Raw genomic sequence first — 24,014 nt, 5'->3', positions numbered from 1 at the left:
AAGTGAATCATTCGTTTACGACTTGGTCTTCCAAACACGAACATTTCATCTCGAAACGTCGACGCTTCGTTCTAACACTGGAATTGTTCCTTCCAATTAACCCTTTGCGGACGGACGTCGACATTTCAGCGAGATTAGATTTTCATAGTTAGAGCACTAAATAACAAATGAGTTACCCAAACAGCAAGAGTTTGGTACGTAGTTCCGTTTATATTTATTATTTAAGCAATCGATACGTAATTTAGCTTCATCTGCTGGAGGTTTTGTATACTTCAGAGAATCTCCGTCCGCGAAGTGTTGATATTTGGTTAAGAAGAGAAATGCTTTGAGTAACGACACATTTATACTGAATCTCGACGATGCCGATGATTAAAATTATGTGTAGGTGGGCCAAGAAGTTTCTCAAATTCCGGATGTTTATTTTCGGGGTGAATTGCGCAGGTGTTGGGCGCTATGCGGACCGCGAGGGAAACGAGAACGGCAGCCGCGGACGATCATAGGCATTTCGTGCCTCCAGACGGACCCGCGAAGGCCAGAATAAGAGAACGCGAAAACGCGTTCGTCGGCGTATGAAATCCGTTGCCTTCGAGCCCCCGTTTCCGAGAAACGCTCCCCGAGGAATTCAGACGTCGCGACGCGATCCATGCATCACGGCGATTCATTCATGTCGAATTACGGCTCCCGTTCGATTCGTTTTCATCCTTTTCCCCGGGGCCAATTAACCGTTTCAGTAGCAGAGGTTTTTCGAAAAACACATTCGAAGAGAGCCGAACAGCGCAATAGCGCTTTCTGAATGGGATGCGAGATCCAAGCGGCGCGACAGCGCTTGTCTTAATTTTCAGAAAACTGTATCGATGGCAGTTTTCAGTGAAATCAATTTATATCGTTATATGTATATATGAACAATTCAGATATCATATTATTATGGAATATATTTTAAATGGATAATCAATTTGAATCAGATTGAATATTTATCTAATACTGTGGTAATTAGCAAAGTTACATAGCTGAGTGTCTTTATAGAAAAACGAGATTTCTCGTTGTCAGTATGCAATGTGTTAATATTATTATGTATATATATTGTTAATTATATTATTAATACATTCTTATTGAAAAATCGTTCCTTCAATTACGAAGCTTATAATTAATAATAAGAATAATAATAAAATTGTATATTTTTAAAAAGCTATATAACAACGAGATACAAAATGCACCACTTGGATTACTTATACGCAAAAAAAGTAGCGATGCGACGCACACAAGTCTGAAAACTAGAGCGCGTTTCGTCAAATCGTGGGTGCGCCGTCAGTTGCCCGTATCGCTCAAATGCGCCGGCTTTTTCCGATATGAAATCTGAAGAGCGCGAAAGCGGCGCGTGGGACTCGGTTAAATCACGAATTAATGAAGGAGAATTCCGTTTATACGCAATGTTATCCACACGTTGGAATCTCTCGATAATCCTACCGATTTCAATTCTCCGAATCAAACACGATTACTATTCATAGACTGCCGGCTATTTCCACGTAGAATGAATAATTAACGAAATCCGATCCTCGTGAATTATTCCATCAATTTCTATCTCGAATATGAACAGATCTAGCATCTAACAAAACGGGATTATTCTGATTTCACTTACACATCTTCCGATAAAAAAACGTGTTGGAATTCAACGACGGTTCATTGCATAAAATCGAAACTGAACTACCGATTTCCTTCGGAAACTCGTGCGGTGTCCCGAGCCGGTGATCCCAGCGTTCCCAGCAGCGTCTGCTACTAATTTAAATAAACACGCGCCGCGCGACGCTGAGCGCTCGTATCAACACGTTTTCCGTCGGTACCTCTGTACACAGTCAAAATATTTACGAACCGGGGCTACTGTTTACGAATTTCCCGAGGAACCTCCACGGAAATGCATCATCCTTATCGTTCCGTGATTTACGATGTAAATAATCCTCGCGGATCGTTTTCTACGGAAATATACAGAGTCTGTGGCAATTGTTGCTAGAGATCTCCGGTGCCTGAATTATTTTGTCTCGCTAATTGCAAGAGAGTACGGCTTCTGTAGGATCACTTCGGAGTCGCATGACCGTATTGAAGATCTTAGGGGGATAATTCTCGGCGTGCATAATTAACGGTCCAATCAAACTCTCGCAACACGAGTCGCCTTTCATTTGAATTATTGGGGCATACGGCGATTGCTCGTCATTCGCAACTTTCAATCGATTCCCTTGAGAAGGCGAAGAAAGAACTTTCCTTACATCACGCTTTATTTTAATTCTATTACCAAACGATGAAAAAGAATCATTAGTTTCTCGATTCAATCAAGCGCAAAAGTAGATTTACGCTTTGTTACATACTGAATTATTGAACGCTTTTCCTCTGCAATTAACACTTCATTTCCCTGATCTCTATAGTCTATTCTGATGTTTCTAGAAACATTGATATTCATTTGGATCTTCGAAACTAAAGAGATTAAGGAAATTAGGTGTAAAAGTGTTCAATAATTCAGCATGCGTCTAACAACGCGCAAACCTTCTTGCAGTTGACTGAATCGAGGAACTAATGATTCTTTTTCGTTTATAGTTTATTCTGCTGTTCCTAGAAACATTGATATTCATCTTCGAAACTGAAAAGTCCTTACACTAGAACTACCGAGCATTTAACATGATTAACACATAACCCCTCTAAAAACTGTAACAATCTCCAGTTTCTTCAGACATTACAGCATTCAAACGAAACTATTTTCAGGATCACTCGAGACATCAAAACCTACCAAGCTATCGATAACTGCGAAACAAATCGAAACCGGTCATTTCCTCTGCGTTAATCAATCGTGCGACTTTACCCCCGGGAAATGTCTCTGATCTCGAAACCGCGTAAGTTCCGTACCATTCTCAACGATGAAAGTATCGTCCGTCGTTCATCGATCGCGAGGTTGATCCGGAAACCTAATTCGAAGCACGTGGCGGCGGGTACGCGTGTAAATGAGACGAAACGGGGCGTTGATTGCGCGGCCCGCGCGTGGTCCGCCGTTCCCGAAAAGCAGGCGGCCCGTGAAAAGATTATATAATTACTTGCCTGTTGGACCGAGTCCAGGAAATTTTTCGTCTGACATAAATCGCCGCGGGCGAGCTCCTGGTTCAGAGCTCGGGCGTCCGCCGCGTCCGCGAGACAGGACAAGGTCTCGCGGATGTCTTCGAGACGTTGCCCGAGGGCCTCCACCTCGCAGTGCAACGGTGCACTCGCGTCGAGCCCGACGTCGGACGCGATCTGCGCCACCAGGCCTCGAAGCTCCGCCAGCCTTTCCTTATGCTCCGCCATCGTTTCCTCGCAAATCTGCAAAAAGATTCGATACCGTGATGTATTCTATGTGTCTTCGTGTCATATTGATGAGCTTAGTTACAGTGGACCTTTTGCACTTGGGAGATGTCATTGGTAATCGTCAGTTGACTTTGTACAGTGAAATGGTAACGTTTGATGGTTAATGTTAATATTGAATTCAATATTGGACTTTGTATGCTTAATAAATATACAAGGAAATTCGATATCGTAATATTTTCTATGTGTCTTCGTGTCATATTGATGAGCTTAGTTACAGTGGACCTTTTGCACTTGGGAGATGTCATTGGTAATCGTCAGTTGACTTTGTACAGTGAAATGGTAACGTTTGATGGTTAATGTTAATATTGAATTCAATATTGGACTTTGTATGCTTAATAAATATACAAGGAAATTCGATATCGTGATATTTTCTATGTTCTTTCGTGTCATATTGATGAGCTTAGTTGTAGTGGACCCTTTGCACTTGGGAGATGTTGTCATTGGTAATCGTCAGTTGACTTTGTACAGTGAAATGGTGAAGTTTGATGGTTAATGTTAATACTGAATTGAATATTGAAATTTGTACGCTTAATATTAGTATTGAATTGAATATTGAACTTTGTATGCTTAATATTAGTATTGAATTGAATATTGAACTTTGTATGCTTAATATTAGCATTGAATTGAATATTGAACTTTGTACGCTTAATATTAATACTAAATTAAACATTGAACTCTGTATATCGCATCAGTATGCGAAGTTTTGAAATAATACACCTTTGTCATACTCAATGTGTAATATAGGTAGAAATGTTTTCAAACAATTGTTCCATTGAATCATAACTCGATTTCGTTGGGGATCGCAGTGTTAATTAAGAATGTGATATAACTCATCTTATAATTGGAATTATATATGACTGTGTATTTAAGAAGTAGTACGATTCTGAGTTTCGGATATATTTCATTTGATTTGTAGTCGTATCAACTCTGTTCCTCCGGTACTTCGACCGTTCAAGGTAAGGGAGATCTAGTTCGTGCAAATGAAAAATTTAAGCCAAGTGTAAAGAGATCGTACGAGTCCAATTATTGGAGAATCCGTCCTACTTCCACGAATCCAGAGCAAAGCAAGCCTGACTTTTGCCAAGCGTCGAAAGACTCTTGACCCATCTATACACTCGGTCAGTGTTTCCTCATAAATATTTAACGCGCCTCTGTACACAGCTATCTTCTATCGGTCTTCCACTATTCATAGCCAGTGAAAGTGTCCGAAGTAAAAGGAAAAAAATGAGCGTTCCCCTCGTCTAGTGAGTCGCCTTTATCTTAATACCGGCTGACATTCGTTTAGTAACGTCGCCTGTTTTCGTGTCGGTGGTAATTGGAAACAAGCGTAACGCGTTAATTGAGATGTAAATGACCGTATGAAGCGTACTGCATCTCCATGCTCGTAATACTGTCAAAAACACATTCTCAAGTTTCCTGAATCGTCTTTAACCCTTTGAACTCTGTAGGCTCCAATATAATAGATATAGGCACCAGGAATAATAGATATTTTAATGAATCTTACAAAAACTACCCTACAATCATTAGATTTCTCATACATCCAAATTTTGCACTAAGGAAAATAGAAGATCAGAAAATTTCATTTTCGCTATGGGTACTATAAAAACTAGTTGCAGTTGCTGATAGATTAGAAAACCATCTGGAGACGAATGTTTCAATTATCTTCCCATGGATATTCTCAGAATATCCTTTCGTTAATGAATTAATAATAACAAAAACGATACCAGCGCAAAAAGTGGGAATAACGTTGGAGCAACGCGGATCAAGTGATTTTCTATCGGATCGCGCGTTCATCGTACACTGAATAATTGAAATACGACGCGCACGTCGGTCACAGTTTATAATTAACTCCGACGACTTTCAAATTATCTAGCAGAGCCGGCGATATCGCTCCGAGGCGAAACTTATCCGTGACTTCTCGAAAGCGGAGGAGTTTCCAGCGCGCGTAGAAAAACGCTGCATCGTCGTAACGCGTACGGAATTCATATGTTGCCTATGACACCGGGAGCAACCGTGACGTGCACACACGTGTACACGTGAGTCAGTACGTGAATGGATGGCGCGCGCAGAAGTGAATGGTGTACGAATGAATGAACGGGAGAGAGAGAGACGACCAGAGAGACTACCCGCCCGTAGAAAAAACCGTGACGGCCACGAATGGCAGATGCTGTGTGCGCCAGATGCAATTCGATGGAGTCCACCCACGTATCTAACCGCTTTATCGGGACGAGCTTGTTTAACCCCTTCGGGACGAATCGTTCGCACGTTGACAACGTGAAAACTTTGCGTTTGGAGTGCAGTAAGGACAAATCATTTCAACGTCAAATTTTGGAGAGTGGAATAGAATGTTTCTAGAAGATGTCATTTCAGCGTGAAATCTGCGTGTTTGGACTAGTGTTCTAAAGACAAATTATTCGCACGTTGTTAACGTGAAATTTTTATGTTTGGAGTGGAGGGTAATAAGGACAAATCATTTCAACGTCGAATTTTGGAGAGTAGAATAGAATGTTTCGAGAAGATGTCATTTCAGCGTTAAATTTTGGAATGTGGAATAGAATGTTTCAGAAGAAAATTATCTCAACAGCAAATCTTCGTGTCTAGAATGGTGTTCCAAGAAAAAGTAGTTTAATTATTCGAGTAACAAAGACCAATAACTAATTTTCCTTTAGCACTGAAAAATTCCTATGTATTTAAAAGTCTAGTATTTAAAAATTTAAATTCTTTAGTATTCGAAAATTTGAATTCTCTAGAAATGTCATTCGAATTTGAGCGATACGTCTTGTCAACAACACTTACTGTAATTTTCTTCAAAAATTACAACTATTAGTTCGACGTACAATTGTCAAGACCGAATAATGCGACAATGAACCTCGCTTATCAACTTTTCCGTTATCTTTATGCGTTCAACGTCTGCAGTAGATAGGCAGATTCAGCGGTTAGATAAAAGAAATCGCATATGTAGAAGAAAAGACGAACTATTTCTTCGTTCCCGATCGGATGATTTTCGCTCTTGATATAAACCGGAGGAAGGTAGCCTCCCCTTCTTGGACTAACAGCAAGATTTTGCGTCTAATTCTGATTTCCCTGGTAGGTACTCCGATACATGGACCGTGAGAAGTAAATATAAACTAGGATTTAGGAGAACTCACGGTGCACAAAGCTTTCACAGAAATTCTATTCCAGTTCGTTGCGTCACACGCGATTGGAACTCGGGATCACACCACGCTTCCGATTAGATATTAAAGAAATCGAATTCGCCGTAAGAAGAAAGGGAAGAAAGTGGGTCTCCCGGATTTATCAGTGAACTTCTGCGAAACGAAAAGGGGAGAAAACGACGGGCACCGCCGCGATGCTAACACTTCTTCGACACACAGATTTCACGGCTCGATATCAAACAACTGTACACACCGAACACATACTCTTCTAATAATACGCTTCTCCGTCAGAAGCGTAAGAACCTCCGAGCGAAAGAGCAAGCGGCACAATGCAGAATCCCGAGAAACACGAAGCTAATCGCGTTCCAATTAAACATCAACCCTCCATTTCCTCCAGAAATCTGCACCTGTTACAAATAACATCCCTTCACCTCCACTTTTCAAATCACTTCGAACACCTTCCAAAGAATAAATCACATCTGAGGAGCGTCACCCTTTCGCATTCCAAACGATTACAGTCAATCCCGAATAAAAACCTTTAAAACCCAACCCCAGTCGAAAGTGAACACGTGCATCCGAATCATCCCCGAATCGTTCCAACAATGAAGTCTCATCAAGCGGAACGGCCTGCGATCGAAATTCAACCCCGAGAGGAACCGAGCGTCGTCTGGAAGCGTGTCGCAGAAATCCATCGACTCGAACAATAGGAGGAAGACAATAAAAACCGCACGCGCGAGGAGCACGCCGCAGGGTAGAAGCACACAGGGGTCGAGCCCCTCGACGCGTCGCCACGCAGAGAGGAAAAACTCTCGGCCGGATCGATAACCGCGGGATGATCCTCTGGATCGTACCTTTATCTCCTCGGGCGTGCACATGACTGTTAATTTAGGTCACCGTTCATCGTTCCTACGTTTTTTCTTCTTCACAGCGCGTCCGCGGCGCGTCTCGGTTCCGCGATGCGTCGTCGGCGTATAGCGGCGGACACGTGTCGCGGCGGCGCGCGGCACATGCTTCGAATTTTCGATCGGCCGGAAACTGCTGGCGGCTCGTGGAATCGGAAAGATGACGAGCACATAATCGCGCGAGCCCGAATTGCGAAACCCGGACCGCCCCCGATGTTTACTGGCGACGCTGGACGCCTCGGAGTTGATGATAACGGAGCACGCGCGCGCGAGCAATGCCGGAGCGAAACGGAATCGTCGTCGACGGATAGAAACAAGCGTCCCGACGCTCTGGACCAGACTGCCGTCTCCGGGGATCGATGCGCGGCACAGGGGCCGAGTGGAGGGGACCTCTGATGCCCCGTATTCCAACGACCTACCCTCGCGCGGAGTCACGTTTCGGCGCACTTGCGTAGGGTGAATCGTCCTCCCGCGTCCTGCTTCTGCTGCGCCAGAGGCGTGGTGGGGACAATGACACCGTCAACCCCTGGCCCACGTTCCATTCAACGAGACAGCCACGCAAGCGTCTCCGGGTACTTTCTCGGGAGATTCTTTAGGGGATGGGAGTGATCGTCGGAGTGATACGATGGCTGCTAGCCTGGTTGCGTTCACTGTTTCGCCTTTTGCCTTTGGGGAGCGGTGTTTCGTGGATTCGTGGGAAGAGGAGTTCGCTGTGATTGCGGAGATGTGTTCGTTTTGAAGGGTGAATATTGATAGTGGCGGAGTGTTAGATGATTCTTGGGGGCTGGTTTTTAAGTTGATCTGTGGAGGATTTGATGGAAGAAAGGATTTGTGGCGATTGTGAAGATATGTTCGTTTTGAAGGATGAATAGTGCTAGTGGAGGAATGTTAGATGATTCTTGGGGGTTGATTTTTAAGTTGATCTGTGGAGGATTTGATGGAAGAAAGGATTTGTGGCGATTGTGAAGATATGTTCGTTTTGAAGGATGAATAGTGCTAGTGGAGAAATGTTAGATGATTCTTGGGGGTTGATTTTTAAGTTGATCTGTGAATAGTGATAATGGAGGAATGTTAGCTGATTTTGGGTGTTGATTTTTAAGCTGGTGATGTTCTGTGGAGTGAGGATTTGATGAAAGAAAGGGATTTGTGGTGATTGTGAAGATGTGTTCGTTTTGAAGGATGAATATTGATAATGGAGGAATGTTAGTTGACTTTGGGTGTTGATTTTTAAGCTGGTGATGTTCTGTGGAGTAAGGATTTGAAGAAAGAAAGGGATTTGTGGTGATAGTGAAGTTACGTTGATTTTGAAGAATAAATATTGATAATGGGAAAATAATAGTTGGTTTTTGGGAGTTGATTCTTATGTGAGTCGATCGAGGAGTGGTGGATCGTTGAGCAAGAGGAATTTTTGGTGAAAGTGACGTTTATTCTAAAGATTAAATATTAATAGAGAAGCGGCATTATCTCATCTCGACTTGAAAATTACGATTAACATTGACCTCTATTTATCTCTGAAATCTGAAGGGAGAGTCATTATTAATATTTTCGGCTCGGAAAATGTATGTAGGTCAATGGTTCTGAGGGTGTACGTTGCGGCAAAGTTTTGATGGAGCAGTGGAATGTAGGGTGTTCCGGTAATTGTGGTGCAATTACCAGGGAAGGGGTGGTTTCCGATGAGAAAGTGAATTTCACGTGCATCGAGTTCATCTGTACACGGACTGTTTCCTTTCGTCTTTCTATTTGTAAACATTGACAATATATTCGTAGACTGTCTTCGAACCTTTCAAACATAAATAAAGGTCACCAAATAGAACGAAACAGAAACACAAACTGACATTTAAAATAAATTTCAATGAAATTTCTATTTCAAACGATTTCAAATCCAACGAAGACTCCTAACGATCAATTAACACAATTAATTCCTACGAAGAACGACTAAAATAGCTAAACGAGTGTTCTCACAGATGTCTGAAATTTGAATATCGATCGCACGTGGCGTGATAAGCTCATAGGTGCGAAATTCATCGCTTGTCTAATCATGACGGACAGCTCGTTCGGCAATGTGTACAAACGCTGCCACATTTTGATAATGCATATTATATCATCGATGCCACGTATACACTGCGACGGACATTTTTCGAATTTTTCTATTTCTGAAACAGCTTCGCCGAGATGCGAACAATTCGAGAATTTACCCGAAGGTGACTAATGACGTTTGAACGGAGAATGTGGGTAATGTTTGAACACGCTAAAATGTTTGTTCAGAGGCTCCTCCTAGTGCCTCGTTTATTAGAAAACGTCGGATATTACAAAACGCTCGGTTAATTCACCGTATTTGCCCAGCGAATGTACTTCTTACGTTGGGAATAAATTCAGTGACCGGCGTGCCCCGATGAGTCACGTCTGTTGATGCAATTAACCGCTCGGACGGAGCAGAATAGAATTTTAGGGTTTCGTATACACCGGGATTAACAATCCCTTATTCATGGAAACGCGTGCATGAAACGCTGAAACAACTGGGAGCGTTACTTCGAAATCAGATGACTCGTATCGACCGATGGACACATAAAATTTTATCTGCTGACTCAAACGCTAAATATAAGACCCATAAAACTTTCCACGTTTCGACATTCTTTTCCTCCATTGTCTACGTTTCGAATACTTCTGTTCCCCGATTTCGAAATTAGCGTGTTCTATGCTGGCTGGAAATAAGCTTTAGAAATAAATGGGACTGCGGGGACGAGTGTAGAGCAAACTGTACAAGAAGAATAAAGGAGCTTGCACTTATTTATGTACAGGAATAAACGTAGAAATATAGTTCAAAAGAATTTGTCTTGTAAACAGTGATAAAAACAGAGATATTGCCACTTTGTAATGCTATTCTTGTAAAAAACTTCTAGTTCTTGGGCTTTAAATAAAATTGGAATGTTAGAAATCTTGGGCTAATGATACTAACATTCGAATTATCGGAAACTTACTCCTTCATCTCAAGCTTCGTTAAGAATTTATAACAATTTCAATTATAAACGTATGTTCAATGAAAAATAGCGACAATCATATCAACATTAGAACTACCGAGCATAATACGCAATCCCAATAAAAATAGTAACAATAGATTCGGTGCTCTTCAGAGATTCACCGCAGTATTCAAGTGAAACTATTTTCAAGATCATTTCGAACATTCAATGGCTTCAAGACATCCACGATCGCGAAACAAAGGAATCGGTAGCTGTCAATGAAAGCATCGATAAAAATGGTAGGAAAACCGGATGAAATGTACATTTCGCATCGAAGCCAAGATCCGATGAGAGAACGAATCAAAGAAACTCATCGTCAGGTTCACAAAGAATTACAGTGCAAAGGGTGAAGGGTCGAGCAAGGGGTGCAGGGGTCGGGGTAGCGTACCTTGATGTGTTTGACGGCCTCCTCGGGTGGCAGGTTGGCGACGCTGTCCATCTGCGTGTCCACCCAGGCCTTAACCGCAGCGCTCGAGTCTTTGTACTGTTGCCACAATCTGCAGGCGTGCTGATACTTGGTGCAAAGGGCATCTAATTCGGCCCTGGTGTCCTCCCAGGCCTGTACGGCCTCATTTACCGCCGCCTCGACCTTCTCGCGGACCTCTGCAGCGCAACCCTCCCGCAGAGGTTCGGCAGCCTCTCGCAATTCGCCAATGAGAACTTCTCGCGCGCCCAAATCACCGCTGAGACCCTGAAAAGAGATAAAACCCGGCGTTCATGTAAACACACCAGCACACCGACAGACTTCTATCTCGGCCGTTTCCGTCACGAGCCAGATTTAAGCGCTCCGAGCTGTCTCCCCGACGCGTCGCGGCTCGGAAACGCAGAAACACCGAGGAATCCGTCGAAAAAGAGAGCACCGCGTCTCGTCTGTACGGTAACCGATATTTTCGTGATACCCTTCGAGTAACACGATCTTCGGAGTATCGATCGAACAAGCGAGATTGTTTATCCGACGTTCGCGAAAGAAAGCGTTGTGTTTTGTTCGAGAAAATACGGAGCCTCGGTGTTGAATAAGAAACGGAGACTCGAGTGACGAATCAACTAGAGACGGAAAGATTTAATATTCCTCGAGGTACAGACGAATTACATCGCAGAACACATCGAGCACAAAGAGAATTAAGTAATTCCCACGATAGAAGGTTAATCAAGCGATTGACTAGACCGAGAACGCGTCTCAAGGGCTAATAACTGCGCCGATCGATTCTTACAGCGGGGAATTGGGAATTATTAGCCTGCCATGTCCCTTATAGAGGCCAGATACTGCTATCAATTAAACGGTTCAATCAAGTTCACTTAATCAGCCTGTTTACCGCGCGCGGATCAAAGAAGAGCTCGCTAAAGGACTTCCATCGGACCACCCGGTGGTCCAATGAAACTTTAATCGATCCTCGGTCTCTCGATCCGTCTGTTCTATTGCTTGCACTTTCTTTTCTCTATTTCCCTCGGAAAGTGTTCGCGACATTGACGTTTAGCGATCGGCCACGCTAATGACGCGCCGTATTGTATGCATAATGCGGGCGCACCGCTGCTTGAAATTCTCTAATTTGCGATTCGAGGTCACGGAATAAACGTTCCGCCGAGGGAAATCGCGCTGCCCGCGTTTCACGGATATTGCTAACCGATTAAAATTATCTGTGACGCATCGACGATGATATTTCGCAGCCGGCGCGACGCGCCGCGGTTCCGCCGATTCCTCGCGATCTAGCGCGATCGCGTTCTTGCGCAACCGGCGATCGAGGGAGCAGCGGACACGGGCGGGCGGTTCGCTCGATCGTTCCTCCATTGTTCTGTCGGGATAATTGGCCGATAGGAATATCATTTCAACGATAATTGTCGAGATAATCGCGAGCAGCCATTTACACGGCGGACCCTCGGGCAACGATTCTCGGTTAATCCTTCGACTGTCGGCGCCGACGCGTTCCTCTTTTTCGTGTTTGCCCGGCAAACAGCTGGAAATTAGGCTCCACCGAAATTCGACCAGGTGACCTTAGCTTCTTATTTTCTTTGGAGTTGAAGGCGTTTAACGCGTTCACGGTTTGTCGAATCGCTTAACACGCTCGCTTTGAAATCGGCGATGATCGATACAAGCAATTCTTTCCTTTTTGTTAATCAGTTGATCCTTAGCAAGTTCGATCGGGGTTTTATACATTCAGAGAGAAATTATTATATTGATCTATTTATAATACTAATATAGGACACGGCCATTGCCATCATTTGCACCTACATTCGCGAGCATCGGACGGCTATAAACGGCATTTCAACGTGTTAATAGATTATCGGTTTTTTAAAGACACTCTACGGTGCATGAAGCTTACAGAATGTTTGCAAATGTTTTAGCTCGAAGGTCCTACAGAAATTGTAGCTTCGAAGCTATATTATTACAATATTCCCATAATTGCACGAATCGAAGGTGATTTAAATCTTCTAAATAACCGAGAAACTTCCATATCCGTCAAATTGACGGGCTTCATAAATCTAGTATTAATTATCCTTGTAATAACAACGCTACCGATTTTTCCGACGAGGATCACAATCGAGGTTCCGTTTTTCGCAGCGAGATTTTCGAGCGGAATTTTTACCTGTTACGAAATTCCGGAAGCGCGGGCCGCTAAATTTAGTATTAATTATCCTTGTAATAACAACGCTACCGATTTTTCCGACGAGAATCACGATCGGAGTTCCGTTTTTCGCAGCGAGATTTCCGAGCGGAATTTTCACCTGTTACGAAATTCCGGAAGCGCGGGTCGCGCTCGCGTTCCTCGCGCGGACGCGAGAAACAGGAAGCATGCGACCCGAGGAATGCGAGATCGGCGCGATATTCGCACGATTATCGAACGGATCGCCGCGGAATCGGATTCCGGGGCCGCGTGTTCGGCCGAAGAATGCACACACACGCCGGTTTTCCTTAAATACGAACTATAAATAATTTTGAGTCACGAGACCGAGAGCACGTTTCGACGCTCGCGCCTCGAATTCGGTCAGAGCATGGTCGTTGGACTAATTCTGTGCCGTGTACTCGGGTTCGTTCACCTGGCCGAGGAGAATTTTCCACCGAAACCGTAAGCGGAAATCGAATCGACGCGGCCCGAACCCGAGATTCCCGCGCAGACGTAAACTTTCGAAGTTCGACGGTACGTTCCCAACGCGGTCTCGTTGAATATTCAACCGACCCGGCCGTGTTACGGGTTCAAACGGTTAAAGGTGAGTTGTATCGCGTCCTCGTGCTTAAGGAACGGTTCCATTTCATTTTCCATTGGAAATTTCGTCCGTATCTTTGTCTTGTTCTATTAACACTAGAACTAGCGTACCGGTTAAACTGGTTTCGATTCCTTTCTTTGCAATTATTGATATCTTAACAGCGAATATTCGAAATGATCTTGGAAATAGTTTGAATTAAATACTATAATGAATGTCCGAGGGAACTGAAGATAATCTATTACAATTTTTACATTAAATGCTCAGTTCTAGTGTTAAAGTAGGTTTAAAGTAATAGAAGCATAGAGTTTGATTTATTTCCATTGTTCTAAAATTGTGAATATTAAATATTCACGTGAAGTTTGGTGTCCATTGTTCTATTAGATTGTAAATATCAAATTTGGTTTGATCTATCATTGTATAGAAACATTGCAGATACCGAATTTGGTTTCATTTTCACCGTCACATAGTAAAATTATCACAGCAGTCTATCAATGAAGCACCAATGATACTAAATGAATCGGCGCATCTATCAAACGATTCATTCAGTTTCTAGAATATCGCTGCCACTTCGAACGCGTTCGTGTTACATCACAGGAAAAAAAAAACTTCGTTAAAGCGAGTGTTCATTCTAGGAACAGTAGGTAAAGAATATCCGCGCAAGATCGAGGAAGTGAACTCATCAAAGCGCGCTCCCGCGATTCATTCGGATAATCGAGGTCCAGCCGCGTCTATTTCAAGAAGCCACCGTCTACTCCCCGGCGACTGCACTTGTCGATCCGAGCGACGCCGATCTCTCGATTTTTCTCTGCCCGGAAACGCGGCGATAAGCAGCGGGACAGGAAGTCGCGGTTGCTCGGAAGCTTCCGCCTCGTTTTGCCTTCGAACCGATGCGATTTCTAGCGCGGTGTCCCGTAAAGGAAGCAGTTACGCGTCCAACGAATGCGCAAACAGAACTCTGAACACTTGGCCAGGTGAAACTGACGATCGCACAGAAAAACGAAGCGAATTAGAGCACGTTGGACTGGAACGAACAAGTTTCCAGAGTTTCAACATAGTCTTAATTACCTATGCACGATTCCCGAACATTTCTCGTTTTATTAGGCGATTCAATGCATCGTACGTTTAGTATCAATAAAGTGTAAGCTTCGAGTCATTTGTTTTGAAGAAATGGAACCTTCTAATTGGTGAAACGAATTTACCGATGCCGATTTTCTTCGCGTCTCTATGAGATACTTCTATCGAATCGAGTTTAGATATTGAAGAAACGATAATAGTATTCTTTTATTTATAATGATCCATACAATATAATTTACAATTTCTCTTCTAATCTCATTTGACCCTTAGAAGCCCGATTTTAAAGAAACACTCGAGCACGGTAAGAGTATAATTTGAACAAAGTCTAGCGATCGAACGAGTATCCCACGCATTAACTGCCAACAAACTGGGACAATTTGAAACCTTTCCCTCAAGTGTTAAGGAACACAATAGCGACGTTGTGCGTAGACTGGAACCAGTCGAATCGTTCGAAAAAACCGGTACAAGAGCAAATTCTTTCACGGTTAAAGTAATCGACGCGCGTCGAGAGTTAACACTAGAACTACCGTACCATTCAGAATGACTGGTTTCGATTTTTTTTGTCTAGCAATTACTGATATCTTCGAAGCATCGAATATTCAAAATGATCTTGAAAATGAATAGTTTCATTTGAGCACTACAATGAATGCCTGAAGAAACTGAGAATAATCTATTGTTACAATTTTTACAGAAATTGCATATTAATCGTATTAACCCTTTGCACATTTGATTTGACCCAACGAAAGGATAAAATTTGAAATTCAATATTAAATTATTTTATAATCTACCAACACATGCATCGAAATAAAATAGTTTCGTCACTTAATTCATGCAAGATATCTCTTTATATAATTTGTAAAAAATACCATTGATACTTCATCGGAAAATAAGGAACATTTCTTGCGAAAAATATTCTCGAGTGCAAAGGGTTAAATGCTCGGTAGTTCTAGTGTTAACTGTGCAGAGGCTGGTAAACGGTGACATAAAAATTGAACGGTCGATCGGTCGGCCGGTGATCGTCGTTGAAAATCATCGCTGGAAATTCGGCGCGCAGTCGGAAACGCGGAAGGAAACCGTGAACAAATCGATCGCGATCGGTAACAGGCGAGCCCAGCTGGCTTTTCCACGTGGCACAGTTTACGTGCCGTATCACTGCGTCGTAGATTCAGCTAGTTTGGTCGTTTGTGTCATCCGCGTAATTATATCAAAGTGGATTAGCGAGCGACGCTCGTCCGGTCCGCATTTTCCTGCATTTTCATGTATGCAGACGAGCTCCTCGCTCGGCGATAAAATTCCCGACTGTATCATTTCTATTTATAAACCGCACATTTTCATTTCGAGCATCCTGTTTCGGCGAATGACACTCATAGACGATCGATTAGATCCGTGACACGTACTTTCGCCGACTAACGTCGCGCTGCAGGAGCAAGCAGTGCGACGAGCTGAACGTTTTACGATGATTGGTGATCGATGATCTGTTTATTAACACATTGCGCGTTGGGTAAACTTCAGCTACTAGAATCGCGAGCGTCGGCCATTGTATTAATATATTTTTACATCGATCGAACCGAAATCTGTGACTTACGAACAGAATAAGGAACTCGAGTTTGTGATTTCATTTTGGATTTGTGGTGTACGTATCTAAAATGTTACGTCGTAGGACTAGCGATTAAACGATAGACTGAAAATCCGGCGTTATTGCGTGGTCGGCGTGTAACGTGTTAATTAATATTGTATATTAATAATAGATTCGCTGATGTACGATAAATTTGAAAGACTATTCGTGCGACTTGAAAGGAACTGTTTCCAGTAAGAAGAGGTTTTAACCGGTTTCGGAAACGTTAATGATCCTCGATTCTGTCGTCAAGCGTCGATTAGAAGTGATCAATTGCAGACTAGATACGCCGATTTTCTCTAGTAATCGAGACTTCAAGGTTCCTACCGATTTTACGAAACCGAGGAGCGTCGCGTCGTTTATGCGAAATGTGACGGACGAATTACGCGCGACGGCTTTGATTCGATCTTGAAGGACGGCTCGTTCCGACCGACCTGTTGCTGATTACTGTAATTACCAGTTCTGCTTTTACATTCTCAGTAATCGTTCGCTTTGGAAACTTCCGTGTGAAGCCGTTATCGCGGAGTCAAAGGTCCCTCGAAATAATTATTGACACATTAAAGCATAATATTGGAATATTTCAGATTTCTCTTCAGTAATTCGCAACTAAATCTCGTTCCCTCTATCAATGATTTTTTTGTGGACTTTGAAACGGAGCATCATCAAATTCGATTTCAGTTTTTTTCTTTAGAACCCGATGTACACGCCTGAACAGCAGTTTAACACTAGAACTACCGAGCATTTGATACGATCGAAACGTAATCGCTATGAATATTGTAGCAACAGATTATTTTCGGTCTTCAGATATTCATTATGGTATTCAGGTGAAACTTTATTTTCAAAATCATTTCGAACATTCGATGCTTCGAAGAATAATTGCGAAACTGAAGAACTGAAAGCAGTCATTTTGACTGGTACGGTAGTTCCAGTGTTAATAACTGTTCCATGCTTCCAGTAACCAGCCATCGATACCGTTCAAGCTAAAACTGTCTCGAGGACAGCTGTTGTTCTAATCTTTTCAAAATAACTCAACCGTTTTCGCGCGTTCGCGCGTGTATTCTTTGATCGGTTCCAGTTTGTGTACACAACGGATTACGACCTACGAGACAGCATCGGCGAAACAAAACATTCTGCGTCTCGCCGCCGGTCTATTTTTCTATTCGTGTTCCCGTGGACGGTGCCAGAACGAAAGCAAACTACAGCGAACAGGCGAACGGAAAGATTGCATCTCGGATGGAATTACGAAACGATCGTGCGAATTTCTCTGTTAAGTCTTCGACGCTCGACCGATTGTTCCACCCGGAACCACTCGATCGAGGAATCATTTTCCGAAGAAAGTTCAGGGAAGCTGACGTTATCCTGTGTATTCAAAGAGAAACCTCGGACACTGCTAAATTAGACGTTTCAAGAAGAAACCCGAGAATTCCGCGTTACATCCGAAATTAAAGTGACCCGTGAATCTATCGGTGAAACATAGACTGCCGTTCGTTCGATCGTCGCGTCAAGAATCCCGCAAAAACTTGGAAATCTAAAACGCAAGGTCAACGTTACACTTAACCAAGTTACCTTAACCGTCCTTCAGTATAATCCCATTTCAACTGGGATTCGTCAAGATCTCTATCGAAGAAACCAAAGGAATTAGATCCTCGAGCGTTGTCTCAATAAATTCTACCACATTCGGAAACGATCTCGCGACGGAGATGGAAATTCCCACGAAGATCAACGGCGCGAGGCGAGGAAACGCAGAAGGAACGACGGATCGAGCGGTTACGTGTTGCGACGTAACACCGTCGCGTCCCGGCGAGCACGGCGAGCGTCGAAATCGTCGCGGAACAGACACGAAAATCGTCAGCTGGCCGGACGCCTTGTGCATAAGTACACAGGTATGAATATTCAACGCTTACTTCCGAGCAGCCGATTCGTCGTGCCGAGCGCAAACATACTCGGCCCTCGGCGAGCAGACGTATCGTCGACGGTCCCGTCGGTCTTGCGAGGAAAGTTCGTCAGAACCGGCGCGCCTCATTCTTCATTTCACTGATCGTTCGATCGTCCGCGAAATTGCCGTGTTCGATCGCCGGTCCCCATTTGCCACTGGCCTCGCGACGGAACCGATCGGGATTGGGAGGGAATGGAAACGAGACGATCGGCGGGATCGTTGCTCATTGAATCGAGGGAGAATCGGGCACCGACTGATTCCGCGGACGGGGAGAAGAGCGTCTCGTTTGAACGCGCGCGCGCGCACGGCCGATGCGAACGCGACGACGGGACTCGTGCCACTGATAGGCGAGCCGCGATAACGCCGATCACAGGACGGCAACGCGCACGCGTCGGACGGCCGCGCTCCTCTCGCACGTGGCGAAGGTTACCGCGTTGGAAAGTGCGTCTTCCGGTTCCCCGATCGATCGATCGATCGCCGATTGGTACAAGTGCAGTTCCGACGGGAAGCGTTTGGTACCGGGACCGTTTAGCGACTGGAACGTTGAAATTGAACCGTTCGCGCTGCGGGAGTTACGCGCGTTGACGTAATTGCCGTCTATAGCCCGACGCCTGGCGAACGTAGCGAATCAAGGTGCTGGATCTTGTATATTCCGAGTGTTATAAATAAGAGTCATTTCATTCTGAAAGTATGGATAAGCTGTGCGAAGCTTAACGATTGAGAGCTTCGAACCGTTGGAAATTCTATCGAAGATTGAATTATCTATGGAGATCTTAACCGGTTGACTGTGTTTGACGAGTATACACGTGATCGTAAAGCTTGACACGGTACTAATTCTTTCTGCGATGAATTCTTGATTTTTTCACGTAAACGTGTAACTCTTCTTTGTTTCGCTTTGATCTTTCATTGAAATATACTCTACGTGCATTCGTCCTGCGTTCGACGAGTACACACTTCATTTTTCGATTTCATTACGCGCAGAACCAGAGGTTTCTCCAACTAAATTCCACAGTTAACTGGTTAAATGAAAATGTGCAAGGTCAATCTCTATCGTTTTGATTCTTTACTTTATATTTCTTTAGTCTTCCGATTTAGCTAGTCACTTAATTCTCTTTGATCTTCCAAAGAAATCGTTAGTCCGAGGGAAAGAACTGTCAAGAGTACAGATATGTGTTCGTTTTCAGTGTTCGGTATTCAAGCTTGGAAAGCAGACAGATTAAGTATAGTTCTAGGTATACTTTGCGAATTGTACAAGAACACGAGCTTCTGGAGCTGACGATTTACAGGACACCGAAGACCGTTGTCTCGTCGCATGCGAGACGTTCGAATGATTTATGAAAGAACGATACACAGGTAACGAATGATTGGGTATGCAAGCGGTATTCCTCATTGGCAGTCGCCGGGCTAGTCCAGGCCCAGCCTTTTCAGGGTGAATCAAGCGTGAATTCCAATCGAAGTACGATTCGATGCGGGGGTTTAATTGTCCCGTTATACGGAGAGTTCGTGAGGGGGAGGATTAGCCCGGTGTCACAATGAAATGATTCGAAGTATCCGAGATAGATGGCACGGACGAGTCCCGGCGAACATTCCTCGAGTCGTTGACAGAGCCCGGAATGCGTTAAAACTTTCAGAAGTTCGAGTAACTGGAGCTCGGGGTGGTATCGAGCGACCTGCATTCCCGCGGCGAACCTTTCAGTCGTTCTAGACAACCTTTTTTCGTCGGAACCAAGAAAGAGGAGTGGCGAGCTCGGACCGGAACTTGCGTCGATCGCTTGTACCGAGTATTCGACGTGCATATGGATACCAGACGATTTAACACTTCGACTGCCAAGCGAACACTCGGCGAAACTTCTATGCAGTCGAGACAGTTTTCTCAATTCAACGGAAACTACAACGTTAAGGTTCCTCGCAATAATTCCTCTAGAATCTCTTATGTCTCTCGCATCCAACAAAACTCATTCGACATGTTAACAAGATTCATGTGTAAATATATGTACAAAACGTCACCCGACTTTCGGTGACGTGGCAGTGAAGTGTTATCCATCAAACTGTCCGATCATCCAAACGTCAAAGTATTCGAGACACGAAGCACTGATTCTACAAAGACGAAGATGCTACGAATCAAAACAGACCTGAAGATACTGTTTGCACCTAAGTCTCCAAGGCTACCACGGAGGAACCAGCGAAAATACTGCCCCAGAGAGCATCGGAAACAATTATCGACTAAAGTGCTCAACTTCGAGGTACAGTTCCAAGCCTAACGAACACGTGAAACGAAATAAATCCTCGTGCCAGAAACTGAAAGACTCACCTCTAGACGTTCAGTGGCCTTGAGGAGTCTGTCGTAGTCCACGGAGCCCTGAACGGTCAGCAGCTCCATCATGTAGTCAGCTTCCTGAACCGACTGCTGCACCATCTCCAGCTGCCTCTCGAATCGCCTCCACAGGGCTAGCCTGTTCTTGAGCAGCGCGAGCAGGCGCGTGCACCTCGCCTCCAGCTCGGCGTGCGCGTCCTGCAGGTTCGAGATGTCGCGCTCGACGCTGACGGGCGACACGGAGACCCGCATCATCATGGTGGGCAGAGTGTGCAGCATCTGTCTGAGGCCCATGATGTCTTGCCACAGAATAGCCAGCTCGTCGGCGACCGATTGGCAGCGGTCCACCGCCGCCGCGACCACGTCGCTCCCCTGTTGCTCGCTACCCTCGCACTGGTCCAATACAGCTGATTGCCGTTGATGGGCTTTGCGGATGCGGCCGAAGCCCCGCTGGATCGCCTGAAGCCTCTCGCGCAGCAGCTGCGCGGCGTCCAGCTCCTCGGTGATCTGCGACTCGATCTGACGAGCGGACGGCAACAGGAGGCTGACCTTCTCGCTCTCGGCGACCGTCAGCAGGCCTAGACGACCCAGCTCGTCCTGGATCAACGAGATCCTGTTGAACAGAACCGACAGACGCTCGATGTACAGGTCCAGCTCCTCCTCCGTCTTCAGGACGCCGTGGAAACCGTCGATCGTCAGCCGCAACTCGTTCAGCTCCCGCTCGAGCAGCTTCAGCTTGTCCGTCGACGAGGTCTCCTCGGAGGAGATGTCCTTGGTCACCTCCTCCTGGATGCTGGTGATCTGCTGCGACACGTCGTTCCAGCGGTCCTGTATCTCGCCGTGGAACTGCCGTTGCAGCATCTCGTCCGACAGGGGGATGATCCTGAGCGCTTGCTCGAAGCTGGCGTTCGCTTCTTCTCTTATGTTGTTGTGCACCTCGTATTGGGCCTTCAGTTCCTGGATTTAGAGAGTTCGAGGTTGTATTATGTGATATAGTGGAGAATGTAATTGGGATTATGCTGAATATCTTTCGATGTATATGATTTAGTTGAATCAGGAAATCGCGGTAAGCTTGTTTTTAAGGAAACGAGTGTATCCTTTCGTTTGCAAGGAATCTTATGCTTAAGTAAGTAGGAATAATCATCGTAACAGGAAACTATGCGTCGCGGTTGCAGAAACTTCCTGTTCTAGTTTCCGCTGCTGATATGATTTTAGAGTTATCTTCCTCGAGAAGAGAGATCTAGTTCTTTTCTGTCCCGTGATTGTTACTTCTCGATACTCGAGACTTTTAACATTTTCTGTTAGAAATAGAACTGGCAATGACAGCTATGGATTCGACTGGATGAAATGATAATTAAAAAGGAAGACGGATCTCGATTTCCACAACGATATTTATGAAATAAGCCAATGTAGTTGTCCATTACGACGATATTTATGAAATAAGCTAATGTAGTCGTCCATTACGACCCGATCAATTGTATCCAACAGATATGTTCACTCGTTGTCTCAGTTAAATAAAGACTGACACAATATTCCACTATAAAACCGACATTTTCGTATGCAGAGTAGCATCTGTTTAAGTCGCGCGACGGACGAGTCAAAGTTCCGCGTTACGTAACAGCGTTACTTAATTCTTACCCAGAATTGACGTATATGACCACCGGAAGGATCACGGATGGTCTCTAATTCCTTCTCAACGGCCGTCATCCAGTTCTCCACGCGGTTCATCAAGGCTTCCTGGTTGTACCAGTTCTCTCTGAACGCCAGCAATCTCCTCAGAGACGACTCCACGTTGTCCTGCAGCTTGACGATCACTTCCAAAGCTTCGCCGTATCGATCCTCGGGATCCTCGATGTCTATCAGTTCCTGCAGGCTGCGAGCCACGTTCAGCAGCTGAATAAGCCTGGCGTGATGCGTCGTCACGTCCGTCACCAGCGACTGGAGAAAGAATTCGCGTTACATCTCTACTGTGACATCTGATATCTACTAAACTGACACTTGATCCTCTTACGTAATGTACACGTCTTTAAAAAAATGCAGCAAATATGCTAGCTTTTGATTCGTACATGAACTATCATTTTGTCGAAGCAATGGAATCTATGGGAAATAGAAGAAATGATCTACGTAACAAACTAATTAACCCTTTGCGGACGATTGTCGACGTTTTACCGTTTAAACGTTCATATTTCGGATACTGAGTTGCGAACGAATGATTTAATAACTCAAATAACAAGAGATCAGTGCATGGTTTCCTCTTTCTCTATTATTTAAGCATCCGATATATAATTTGGCCGAATCTGCTGAAGGTTTCGTGTTCTTTGAAGAATCTTCGTCCGAAAAGGGTTAAGGCTTTGACATTATCAGTTAGTTAGAAGTAGTCGTTTTGTTCAAGGAATGATCTAAGTCGAAGGCTAACGAAAATATTAACATATCGCTCAGAAGCCAATTAAGTTGTCTACAAAAGAAAAATGAATGTTTCGACTTCTAAAATGATTATACACTTTCAGAAGCTATAAAAAGGGCTTTCTGACCTAGAATAAAAGGAAGAATCAAGTGAATCCTCGAATAACCAAAAAGAATATTCATTCCATTAAAATCGACGAACATCAGAAACTACAAAAAACTCAATTTAACCGCATAAACTTCGAAGCGACCGATATTCTGATACTCACTTGATACAAGGAGATGTACTGATCGTAGTCAGTCGAGGTGACAGTCTGAAGGTCGGGGACTCTCTGATGAGCGACCTGCAGCCATCCCCTTTCCTCCTTGACGCCCTGTTCAAGGAGGATCCACCTGGAAGCAGCTAAAGCCATCTGCTGAGCCCTGGACGCAGCCTGGTCCAACAGAGCCGTAGCTCTGCCGTGCAGTTCCTCGTGAAGGTCCGAGTACTTGGTCCTCGTTTCCGGGTCCAGGTTGCCTTCCAGCGACTCCAGGATCGCTCGACAGTGGTTCAAATTGACGAAGAACTTCCTGTGCTTCTGCATCTCTTCCTGAAGATGTTCCAGACTCATCACGGAGATCGGACTGGCCAACAGGTTCTCCGCGATCTCCGTGATCTGAGCGAACTCCCGAAGAGTCTGCTCGTACTCCTCGGCCAGCGCCAGCAGCTGCAGGAGACGCTCGCGTTCGATGCATATGCCGTGCTCGATCGCCTTGGTCGTCTCGTGAGCGGCGTACGTCTCCTCGGGGATGTGTTTCCCGGGATAATTGCGCAGCAGCTCGTGCGCTGCTGTGAGCAGGTCGGCTGTCTTCCACATGTGGCAGCGGTTCATGTTCTCCAGCTTCTCGAGCTCCTGGAGCTTCCATCGCGTGGACGTCTCCAGCTCGATGAGTTCGTTCAGCTGAGATCGCTGCTCCTCGATCAATCTGTCAAACGAACCAAGCTTTCGTTTAGATTCACCGTCTTGCGACTCGAG

At 44.6% G+C, this 24,014-nt stretch overlaps 1 protein-coding gene and 1 long non-coding RNA gene across 4 annotated transcripts in view; one reads left to right on the top strand and one right to left on the bottom strand.

Moving 5' to 3' along the window:
* Positions 1 to 24,014, bottom strand: part of LOC143174249 (muscle-specific protein 300 kDa-like) — a 43,358-nt gene that overhangs the window by 10,840 nt on the left and 8,504 nt on the right. For both annotated transcript variants that reach the window (XM_076364807.1, XM_076364808.1), the window contains exons 3-7: positions 23,268 to 23,964; positions 22,234 to 22,533; positions 20,593 to 21,552; positions 10,844 to 11,146; positions 3,079 to 3,336 (exon numbers count right to left, since the gene is read on the bottom strand). In XM_076364807.1, the coding sequence (XP_076220922.1) occupies positions 3,079 to 3,336; positions 10,844 to 11,146; positions 20,593 to 21,552; positions 22,234 to 22,533; positions 23,268 to 23,964 (2,518 nt within the window). The remainder of the gene's footprint in view (positions 1 to 3,078; positions 3,337 to 10,843; positions 11,147 to 20,592; positions 21,553 to 22,233; positions 22,534 to 23,267; positions 23,965 to 24,014) is intronic.
* On the top strand, positions 7,998 to 20,598 carry LOC116429966 (uncharacterized). 2 transcript variants are annotated; one of them, XR_012998056.1, is made up of 4 exons: positions 7,998 to 8,180; positions 17,421 to 18,228; positions 19,466 to 19,634; positions 19,913 to 20,598. It is a non-coding gene; the product is annotated as an uncharacterized LOC116429966 (long non-coding RNA). The 2 variants fall into 2 exon arrangements; XR_004235601.2 differs by lacking the exons at positions 7,998 to 8,180; positions 17,421 to 18,228 and adding an exon at positions 18,633 to 18,914.

This window comes from Nomia melanderi, chromosome 2 (genome assembly GCF_051020985.1).
Source record: "Nomia melanderi isolate GNS246 chromosome 2, iyNomMela1, whole genome shotgun sequence".
In the NCBI taxonomy this organism is placed as follows: Eukaryota; Metazoa; Arthropoda; class Insecta; order Hymenoptera; family Halictidae; genus Nomia; species Nomia melanderi.
The sequence above is the reverse complement of the archived record's forward strand: the minus strand, read 5'-3'. Positions and strand labels throughout refer to the sequence as shown.